Source organism: Cydia splendana, chromosome 7 (genome assembly GCF_910591565.1).
Source record: "Cydia splendana chromosome 7, ilCydSple1.2, whole genome shotgun sequence".
In the NCBI taxonomy this organism is placed as follows: domain Eukaryota; kingdom Metazoa; phylum Arthropoda; class Insecta; order Lepidoptera; family Tortricidae; genus Cydia; species Cydia splendana.
The window spans coordinates 1,087,184-1,099,044 of NC_085966.1; the positions used below are offsets into that span (position 1 = coordinate 1,087,184).

An 11,861-nucleotide genomic window follows, 5' to 3' on the forward strand; every position below is an offset into this window, starting at 1 on the left:
AAATTTGAACGGACTTATCCCTTTATTCTAAACGTTAGCAAAACTCTGCTAAATTTGGTCTCTTTCTAACAAACACAAATGTCAAAATGTCGGATAAGGGCAAAAGATTATCAAAGGCTTGTTAGACAAGCGTTTCTGCATTATGAATAACGCCATTCGAATTATAATTATTTTATCCCAGCTTAATTGGCTTTGATGAAATCTTAAAGTAACGAAAATATAAATGTGTTTTCCTGGCGATTAACATAACCGCATTTCCAAATGAAACTGCTGCATTTATTTTATATTGTATTGTATTTTATGTATTGTATGGATGTAATACTCAATGTGCATCTCGTAAAAATAACAAAATAAGATCAAATGCCAAAAATGTGTTCAAATCGGCCCGCTGGAGCCGGCTCCTGGCGCCAACATAAAACACAAAGTCATCATTTAACATCAGGTGAGCTTTTTCCATTCACTCTTCTTTGTCAAGTCACAGGCCGATTCGGACGTGCACCTGAAATCGTACCGATATTTGAATCATATTGGAATCATATCAGTTAGCAGTTCGCGCGGGCGTCTCGCTCGCACTAACGGCTCGGCCACGACATCGAGCGACTGGCGACGGCGGCAGCGATAACGATAGGTTGGAGCGTGACACAGCGATCGGACCTTTCGCTCCAACCCATGGTTATCGCTGCCGCCGTCGCAAGTCCCTCGATGTCGTGGCCGAGCCGTAATAGGTACATGTACGACCAAGTCAGAGCGAAATGTTCCAATATTCCAATATGATTGAAATATCGGTTTCAGGTGCATGTTCGAGGTGGCCTGTCTGTTTAAATGGCAAGTCATGTTGTTTTGGTAACCACCCTCTACGGTGCTACGGCGTAGCAAGCTACGGTCGTAGCCGCTACGGTGTTTAGTTCACGAAAATAAATAGTGCGAAGAAAATAGTGTTGTCAAGGTAACGTCATAAGGCGTATGTAACGTATCCGTGGGACACGGCACAAATTCAAACCCATCCAATATTTCTTCGGTCTCAATGACGGTGCAGCCCTACCTAACCCGTCTACCTCCACTCTGCACTAGCGCCATCTTTTTGTTGTTGCTCATTCTGCTTTTTTATAATTTTACGTTTTTGATGAATAAATAAATTACTGTTCGAATAATCTAAATTAAATAAGGCGTATGTTATAAAATTTTATCATTATGTAACAATATTTTTTTTTTTTCAAATTTAACTTGTCTAAAACTGCATCGAATATCGCATTAGAAAACAAATTTGTAGTCAAAGTTGTTTAGTTTTAGATGAGATACTCGTATATTATTATGTATACATATAATTTAAAATAGTGCTAGTATGAGTAGTTAGGTATACTGAAAATTTACAATTTTTACAACACACACTTTATGTTACGTATAACTTATATCAAAATAATCATAAATCGGTTTAGCCCATAATTACATTTATGAAAGTATTTATTAATCGAAAAGTTTAAACAAAAATGTCTTTAAACTTGTGTTCACAAAACTTCAGTACATTTCACCATCGCAATCAAGTGCATTGTGAGTAAAGTTCCGACCTAGCAGCCGGCCAGGGGGCCCATTCTGTTTTCACAATATTATAATGGTTTTCATGTTTTGATACGAACTTCATCGTTACCGGCTCACGAAATGCAATCAGGAGGTGTACTCTTATTCTAATAATAGGTTACGAATTTATAGGGATTTGTATTATTTTTTAATAAACAGATTTCTTATTAAATTGAAAACAATTTACATTACAAGTTAAACAATAATATAAATTACCTAAAAAAGACTGATTTAAACTTTCACGATTATTAAACATTATCAAACTGCACAACGGGACTTAATCGCGTATTTAAGTTTTAAGATTTACCTCCGACGTTTCGAGGACGGCGTTGTCCCCGTGGTCTCGGAGAAGACTTCTCCTCCGAGATTTTTCTTCTCCGGGTCTTCTCCGAGACCACGGGGACAACGCCGTCCTCGAAACGTCGGAGGTAAATCTTAAAACTTAAATACGCGATTAAGTCCCGTTGTGCAGTTTGATAATACCTAAAAAAGCATACAAATTAAATATAGACAACAATGTCAAATTTGATTGAGTAAATGGGCAGCAGCCGGTTAGCAATCGTCACAAAACAAAACTGACGGTCATGGTCAAACCCTATACATTTTGTCAGGAATGTAACGGTTAGACGTTACTGAATCATGACTTAAGTCGCGCTTTTAAGTACAAGTTTAAATGAAAATGCTCAAATGATTGAATTGATGATCGAATAAACAAATTGTAATGGATATCCCTCAGTGTTAAAAGTGACATTTCTTCAAACAGGAACGTCACTTACTCAATCATAATTACTGATTTAAATTCATAATCATAATAATCCAGATCAAATTTACAAATTGTTTTTACAATCAAAATACGCCTTCACGTGACTTATGACATGACTCAAGGTGTTATCAAAAAGAGATGAAAACCATACCAAATTATCAAAGCATAATCGGCCTCCAGGTGGTCAGACGGACAATGACCGGTAACTTTTCCAATCTACTTCACCTTTTGACCGCCTTATCTGCACCGCTATTGAATCCCTGCGTACTTTACTACCGTAGGATTGGTTTATTCAACAAAAATAGGATAAGGTAAAGGGAGCACCATTCAGATTGTCGAGCGTAGTTACTGTGGGGCTCGCAGATTCCGAAGTCAGGAACTCGTACACGATGGCTGGAACGCGCTGGCTGGCTGCTGCAGATTACCTCCAGATTACCGCACCATTACCGGGGCTGTGTAGGGTGTTTAATGAAAACACATTTGTTGATTTATAAGAAAACTTTGGAGAGTGTTGGGAGGCTGGTGCCTCTGTGGCTATTGATGAGTGAGTGACAAGCATCCAGGGTGGGCGCGTATATATAGGCGCGCTCGGCGCGATCCCCACCGTGGGTACTCTAGGCCACGCCTACTCAAGGCGTGGGTGTTACGTGCAGAGTGAGAAATTGTTTTATTCATCCAATAAGCTTAGTCTATTACATATTGTTCGTAATTAAGGGAAAAGGGTATGCAATTTATTGGGGAACAATTTACACTTAAAATTATACACATAACATAATAAAATCAATAAAAAATGGACACAAGTTACATAATAAAATAAACACAAAAAAGTAGATTAACATAATATAAGAACGATTAAAACTAAACATGTATGATTAAAAACTAGCTATACACGACAATCTCCCCCACGTGTGTCAACACCGTCTGATTGCGAGGAGTATATAGGTATAAGCCGGGAAACTGGGCGGCGGACGTCACCTGCGCGGGTGCGAACAATGGCTACTCTTACGTGGCCATCAGGGCCGGGAAAGAGTTGTGCGATTACGCCTCTAGGCCATGTTCCTCGTGGCATGGAGCTGTCCGCTACGATGACTACGTCGCCAACATGTAGTTTCTTCACGTTCTGATGAGCACCGGGCCGAGGGAGGAGGCTGGGTCGGTATTCTCGCTGCCAGCGCCTCCAAAAATGGTCGGCTAAGGTCTGCGCTGTCTTCCATGACGAGAGTGACATAGTCGCGTCTGTGAAGACGCCCAGTGGTGACATTGAGCTCGATCGCCCGATGAGAAAATGGTTCGGCGTCAGAGCTTCGCTGTCTAGGTCTGGATTCACTGGTGTCAACGGTCGAGAGTTGACTATGTGCTCGGCTTCCAGCAGTAATGTATGCAGAACTTCTTCGTGAGGTGCTCTCTCTTTGAGTGTTACCTTTAGTGACCTTTTCACGCTGCCTACGAGCCGTTCCCATGCACCGCCGGCGGAAGGGTTGCCGGGCGGTATCTTTTTCCAGGTTATGGCTCGCTCGATCAAAAATGGCTTTAAAGTGTCGGGCAGCGTCTTCTTGGCCTCTGCCAGTTCTCGCTCTGCGCCGTAAAAGTTGGTGGCGTTGTCAGAGTAAAGAACTGTAGGCGTGCCGCGTCGCGCTATCATTCTGCGCAAGGAAAGTATCATAGAGGATGCCGAAAGTGAGGCGGCAAGCTCTAAGTGCACAGCGCGTGTCGTGAGGCATGTGTATAGTACACCCCATCTCTTTTCGCGGCGGCGGCCTATTGTGATTTGCATAGGGCCAAACAGGTCTACGGCTGCAGCGGTAAATGGCGGTTGATTCGCCTGGAGCCTCTCTGGCGGGAGGTCGCCTACAGGAACCTTGAGTGTGGTTCCTTTATAGGTCCGACACCATTGGCACTTGTTCGCTATATAGCGAATATTACCGCGCAGCCCGATAATAAAATATCTCTGCTTCAACTCGTTGATGACGGTTGCGTGGTTGCCGTGGTCGAAGAACGCATGAAAATGATGTATTAGCAGCTTGACGAAATCTTCTTTTGCGTGTAGAACGGGTATGTGCACGTCTTTGTCAATTCTAGCGTTTAGCACTATGACTCCGTTCTTATCAAGTTGTATTGCTATCTTATGCAGCGGAGACTTCTTCGGTAGAGGCCGCCCAGTTTCCAATAGCTTAATCTCCTCTGGAAAGGCAGCATGTTGACTCCGGCGAATTAGCAATATCTCTGCTAAATTTAAATGCCCCTTATTCATTTCTGTATCTGTTTTCTTAGATAGCAGTGAGGCTTTAAATACCTCGGCGGCAACCAGAACCCTAGCGGTGGCGCGAACTAGTCGTACGAACTTTGAGAACCTACTTACCTCCGGCAGGTACTCAAACTTATTTTTCGCGACACCTACTGAGCATACGAGTTTGCTAACGCGCTCTTCGCCCGTATCGGCGACGGGCGTTGGCGCTTTTTCGGTCGGCCAATGCTCTTCCGGTTTACGTATAAAATCGGGCCCTATGAACCACCGATGGTTCACTCCGAATTGCGCAGGTATACCGCGAGTCGCGTCGTCAGCCACGTTAGCTGCACTAGGCACCCAGCGCCAGTTGGCGGGGGTGGTAGTGTTCTCGATTTCTGCTAACCTATGTGCTACGAATGTTTTATACCTACGTGGGTCCGAACGTATCCACGTGAGCGCCGTTTTGGAGTCAGACCAAAAATACTTGTCCTTTATTACGTAATCTGACTCTTTGACTATGGTTTCCGCTAATCTAGTAGCTAGTACGCAGCTCTGCAATTCCATCCTCGGAATGCTAACTACCCGGAGAGGCGAAACGCGGGCCTTAGCGGCTACTAACGCGGAAGTTCGAGTCCCCTCGGGGTTGACGCTAACTAAATACACGGCCGCGGCATATATTTTTTCGCTCGCGTCGCAAAAAACATGCATATATGCCTCCCTATTAAATGCGGGCACGTGTCGCGGAATCTCTAAGTCTCGTAATTGTTGTACGTTATCGATGAACGATCGCCAGGCGGGTGCGAGTGAGACGGGTATAGGCGAGTCCCAACCGATTCCTGTCCTCCATATTTCCTGCATTAACGCCTTGCCTAAGACGGATATGGGGCTTACGTAACCGATCGGATCGAATATTGACATCGCGCTACTCGTTACCTGTCGCTTCGTCGGCAATTTCTGACCGTTAAGTACGTCTTCGGGCGTATTACGAAAGTTCACGTTGAAACCTAAGGTGTCACGCTTGTGATTCCATTTTAAACCTAAGGTACGTTCGCTCTCGCTCGCGCCTAACAAAGACGTTTCCTCTTTGCTATTAACTACGTCAGAAATTACCGCAGGGTGGTTCGAAGCGAACCCGCGGAGTTCGAAGGACGCGCGCATGTTTAGCTCGTAAATATCGTTTACTACGCGTCTGGCGTGCTCCTCTGACGTGTCGAGGGCGATCAACATGTCGTCCATGTACGTATTTTTAATTGTTTTTTCAGCTGCGATCGGAAACTCAGTACTATGCGTTTTTGCGTTTTCGTTTTTGACATATAACGCGGTTGTCGGCGACGCTGCCGATCCAAATATAAGCCGCTTCATTCTGTACTCTTGTGGAGGAGATGTACGGTCTTCCCCCCTCCAAACGAAACGTAACGCGTCCCGATCTCGCTCTACTATTTCGATCTGTAAAAACATCTCTTTGACGTCGGCTATCACCGCGATTTTACCTTCGCGGAATCGCACTAATACGCCAAAAAGTGACTCTAACAGGTCGGGGCCGGCTAACAGCGCGCTGTTTAGCGAACGTCCGTATGCTGTAGCAGCCGCGTCCCAAACTAACCGCATTTTACCGCGCTGTGGGTGAAATGTGGGAAAATGAGCTAGGTACCACGTCCGGGGTGAGTCGGGGGGCGGGGGCGAGTTCATTTTCTCCGCGTAACCTTTATCGAGCAAGTTGTTCATGTGTTTCGTATATTCGGCTTTCAACTTTACGTCGCGGTCTAGTTTACGTTCTAGACTGAATAGCCGCTTTAACGCTTGCGCTCGGTTATCGGGGAGATTTTCGTCGTCAGTTCGCCATAACAAGCCCGCTCGATACCGATTCTCCCCCGGTATCTTATTACACGTGGCTTTTAATAAGTCTAGCGCGCGTTGGTCGGGATCGGCCCGAGGCAACTTTTGAGAAACGCCTAACGATTCTATGTCGAAATGCTGTTTCATAAGCTCTAGAGCTTCGTCGTCCGCGGTTTTAGGCCGTGCGTGCCCTACAAAATTTACCGCGGCGCGACGCGTTCGGTCTGGGCCGTGTAGGACCCATCCTAATCTAGTTAGACTCGCGACGGGAAGGTTAGGCGGGCCGTCTATGACTTGCCGAGAAATGATGAGGTGCCAGTTATCTTGGCCTATCACGATAGTAGGTACTGACGTCGGGTAACTTAACTCGTCCGCGATTTTCGACAAATGTTCGCACTTGTCGACTAAGTCACGTGGTACGCCTTGCGAACCTATACCTATATCGCCTATCGAGAGCACCTCCATTAACTCCAAATGTCGGCTACAAAAACCCCTAATCGCGACCTGTAGTGAATACGAATCAGGGTCTGTGACTCTGCCGCCTATTCCTTCAATTTCTAGGGTCTCTCCGCGTACACGAGGCGCGATTTTGTCAGCTGTCTCGTGCAGCATTAAAGTCATTGCCGCGCCTTCATCGAGTAGCGCGAGGGTTTGTACGGTACCTAAAGGTCCCGACACCTCCACAGGCATGACTTTAAGATACGTTTGCGGGAGTCTAATATTGTTTACAGATACGGCCGGCGTACTGTTACCGTTCGCGGGCGCGGCCGCGTTCAGTCCGTGTAACAGCTTACTGTGTCCGGCTTAGCACTGATTTACACCGCACGCGACGTATTTACACTTAAACGGCCTACGGTGATTCACGTCCAAACATCTGTAGCACAATCTAGCACCCTTCACCAGATCCCATCGCTCAGATATCGTCGCGGCTAAAAACTTTGAGCACGCACTGACTTTGTGCTCGTTCCCGCTCTTACAAATGGCGCATGTACTGCGCGAGACAGGGACGGACGATACCTGCTGTTTGGGTCTAGCTCCGGTTGACGCGGGTTTTTTTTTATTGTTATTTTCGCGCGGTTTTACTTGTGCGACAGTATGTTTACTACGCGATCTACTCTCCGTTTCGCGTGGGTAATCTTCGTGGAAATCTGACTCCGAGCCTGTGCTACAGTCGCGGGAGAACGCGGGGACGCGAGATCTAGAGGGAGCGTTGCTCGACCGCCTAGGTTCGTGTTCAAAAGATACCGTGTTCACTACAGCTCGCGATCTAGTAGCCGGTCTGCGGTTTACGCGTTTGGCTGCAGTACTAATATCGTTGAGAAACTCAGATAAAGCGGCTAAGCCGGGAGTTTCCGAATTAGTCTGCCTATATTTGGCCCATTCGTAACGCACTATCAAATTTAATTTGTCCACTATTTTGTTCACTAGTTCAGGCGCGTGCAAATATTTTTCTTGACGCAATGATTTTACGGTGGCGACGGCGTTCGCGATATGCGCGGCAAACGACGAGATATTAGCATTGTCTTCCGACAAACGCGGCATGCGTTTGATATTATGCAGCTCCGTAAGTACAATTTCCTCGGGGTCGCCAAATTGCCGTTCTAGCGCTTCCATAATTTCGTATGGATCCTGAACAGTGTACATGATCGATTTTACGGCCGTCCGGGCCTCGCCTTTAAGCGCACGTCTGATTCTACTGACATTATTGACGGCACTAAACATGGGCGACGTGTCCTCGAACTCCGCTCTAAACGATATCCATTCGGTGATATCTCCGCCGAACGGGGGTAACTCAGGCGGCTTGTGATACATCGGCGGGTAGGTACCGTGTGGTACCTCTAAATATCGCGGTTGCGGTTTGCTGGCCCGGTCGGGCGCGGCGCGCGGCGCGGTCTCTTTCGGCGGCGGGATTTTTACGTTTTTACGCGCGGTCTCGCGCTGTAGCGTCGCTTGTCGTTCTACCCAACTTCTAGTTCGTACCTCGGCCTCGGACTCGACACTGCCGCCGTCAGACTGCGCCTTAACTTGGGCAATCTGCAGCATTAACTTGGCAGTATCGGACTCTGCTTTGGCTACGACTAGAGCGGCTTTACGAACCTCGAGCTCTGCTAACAGCACGGTCAATTCACTATCGCGGTCCCTACTTACCGATTCGCGAACAGACCTAACTGACTCGCGAACAGACGGCGCTCGCGGCGGCGGCGCAACAACGGGTGGCACTAAAGTATTCGACCGACTGCGAACTACCACTGTATCGTTATGACGCTCGTCTGAGTGTACCGACTCATTTTCTTTCTCATCACTAGTTTTCTGGTCGCCACTGGTGCCTTTGCTCCACGTATTGGTTGCGCCGGACGTAGTATTGCCGGACGAGGGCGTAGGCGTGGGGACAGGCAGGTCCCGTTTGCGTGAGCGTAGTGATCTTCCGTCTTGCGACATCTTCTTCTTTCTTGATTTTTACGCACACAACACAACACAACACTTGACACACGCGGGGGGTCCCTAACTATATACAAATTTACCTGCCTAACGCCTATGCTCTGACGCTACCGAGCGCAGCGTCAGTGCCCCTAAGCGTGGATCCCTCGGTGCACTGAATCTCCCGCAATGGCTAAAGTGCAAGGCCTAGAGCGTTCGAAAACAGTGTGATGGTATCACCATGTGACACATGCAACTAAAGTTGCCAGGACACGTGAGTGGAGGCGAACCTACAACACTGCACGGTCCACCGGCAAGCCGGTAATGGTGGGTTACGGAAAAGGTTGGTATGGTAAGGTCTGAGCCGAAGCGAACTTCGGGGGCTCAGCGCGTTCGTTTTTCTTTGTTCTCCTGAATTAAGTATAGTTCTACTTGAAATTCAGCGCGTACTTGTTTCTTTCTTCATTCGGCAAACGAAGGACCATAATGTCGAGCGTAGTTACTGTGGGGCTCGCAGATTCCGAAGTCAGGAACTCGTACACGATGGCTGGAACGCGCTGGCTGGCTGCTGCAGATTACCTCCAGATTACCGCACCATTACCGGGGCTGTGTAGGGTGTTTAATGAAAACACATTTGTTGATTTATAAGAAAACTTTGGAGAGTGTTGGGAGGCTGGTGCCTCTGTGGCTATTGATGAGTGAGTGACAAGCATCCAGGGTGGGCGCGTATATATAGGCGCGCTCGGCGCGATCCCCACCGTGGGTACTCTAGGCCACGCCTACTCAAGGCGTGGGTGTTACGTGCAGAGTGAGAAATTGTTTTATTCATCCAATAAGCTTAGTCTATTACATATTGTTCGTAATTAAGGGAAAAGGGTATGCAATTTATTGGGGAACAATTTACACTTAAAATTATACACATAACATAATAAAATCAATAAAAAATGGACACAAGTTACATAATAAAATAAACACAAAAAAGTAGATTAACATAATATAAGAACGATTAAAACTAAACATGTATGATTAAAAACTAGCTATACACGACACAGATATAAACGTTTGCTATATTTGTGAACTGACTATGATACGACCTTCGCTCACGCTGATTGATGCATGCTAAATGAAGTAAAAGTCCACACACACGACTTTTACAGACTGCGCGCAAATGACCAACAGGCCTATTCGGATTTCGAGATAATCACAAGATCTTGAGACGATTTAGAGATCAACTTGATCTACATTAGATATCGACTAGATGTGACTTGGATATCTAAGTCATAACTTGTCGAAATCGTTCAAGAGGACCTCCAGAATCGCGGAAACGTCAAATTTGACATATCTATCTTACAAATATCTTTAAATTATCCGTATCGTAACTTGTTGAAGTCTAGTAGAAATCTAATTCATTTTCCGAATCGAGCCGCAAGTAGTACAGTACGTCTACCACCAGTTTTTACATTGACATAACGCTCACGTTTACGTAATTTACTTTCTGTACATCTCGCTTGCACTAATATGCGAGTGCGAGCGAGATGCATAGAAAGTAAGTTACGTAAACGTGAGAGTATATGTCAATGTCAAAACTGATGGTAGACGTACTGATACTGATACCTACTGATACTCACAAAATACTGATCCTATAAGTATGGGTGTGTTTTCATTCGATTCAGCGCAAAAAAATACATGTAAATAACGCCTGACTTGCCTAGTTTGTGAAATGTGATTGTTTTTAAATGAACATACCCCCCGAGAAGGGGTTAGGGCGCCTAAATTTTGATAGGACTCTACAGATCCTTTAAAGTCCGGAAGATCCAGTTTTGTATTTGGTTGATTAACCAATAAATGTTATAACTACCCGAAAATGTACACATTGTTTGTTTACTTATTAGGGTTCCGTACCCAAAGGGTAAAACGGGACCCTATTACTAAGACTTCGCTGTCCGTCCGTCCGCCTGTCACCAGGCTGTATCTCACGAACCGTGATAGCTAGACAGTTGAATTTTTCACAGATGATGTATTTCTGTTGCCGCTATAACAACAAATACTAAAAACAGAATAAAATAAAGATTTAAATGGGGCTCCCATACAACAAACGTGATTTTTGACCAAAGTTAAGCAACGTCGGGAGTGGTCAGTACTTGGATGGGTGACCGTTTTTTTTTGCTTTTTTTTCGTTTTTTTTTGCATTATGGTACGGAACCCTTCGTGCGCGAGTCCGACTCGCACTTGCCCGGTTTTTTTTTTAAATACCCTAAAGATACAGACTATATGTATGAATTATTTTTGTAGTTTAGTCAAGATTCAGTAAGTAAATTAATACCTACAGTGTTTAAAACAATAAATTAGAAACAAAACGAAGCAGTTGACCGGAGGGGAAGTTAGTAAGGCGGATATTTTTCCCTCGTTAATTATTCCCGTTAACAAGGTGTTGTCTCTCTCTTATTTATGGGTTTCACGGAGGAGTGAGCAGCTGGTACACACAAAGCTATGCTAGCATAGCTATATTTTTCTTTCAAACATTTTTGCTAAATATTTCTTTCGACAAGAAGGCCTTGCCAAGTGATAATTGTTTTAGAAAATGCTAATTAAACTGAGTGAATCCTTATTGCATAATTTAAAAAAAAACAAGAGAGCAAAAAAGAATTGAACTAAAATATTAGATGGAATTGATCACGTGAGTTTTGATTAACATTATATAATCCGAATATTTTTTATGAGTACTTTTAAGGCTGACTCACGCTAGACCGAACCGGGCCCGGGCCGGAGCTTCCGGCCCTTGGTTTTCTATGGAAAGTGATCACCACGTGATCACCGATCAGCCGTCATAGAAAACGGATGTTACTTTGGCTACGGCGTAAGATCTTTCAATACTGTTTACCTACTTATGTTCCGTCGGAATGATTTCAAAATTGTGAACTTTCGATATTTTCTCATGCTTTTGTATGGATATCTAATTCTCCGTTTCCAGAATTAAGTTTTCTTAATTTTCTATGAAAAATCGTGATACTTCCGAGATTTTTTCCAACACTTTTTAAACTT

At 45.0% G+C, this 11,861-nt stretch overlaps 1 protein-coding gene across 1 annotated transcript; it reads right to left on the reverse strand.

The window, feature by feature from the left end:
• Positions 1–475: 475 nt before the first annotated feature.
• LOC134792325 (uncharacterized) lies at positions 476–7,091 on the reverse strand. The gene is made up of 2 exons (XM_063763595.1): positions 3,345–7,091; positions 476–499 (listed from the first exon to the last, which is right to left on the reverse strand). The coding sequence occupies exons 1-2, from the start codon at positions 7,089–7,091 to the stop codon at positions 476–478; spliced, it is 3,771 nt and encodes a 1,256-aa protein (XP_063619665.1).
• Between the last annotated feature and the right edge of the window lie 4,770 nt (positions 7,092–11,861).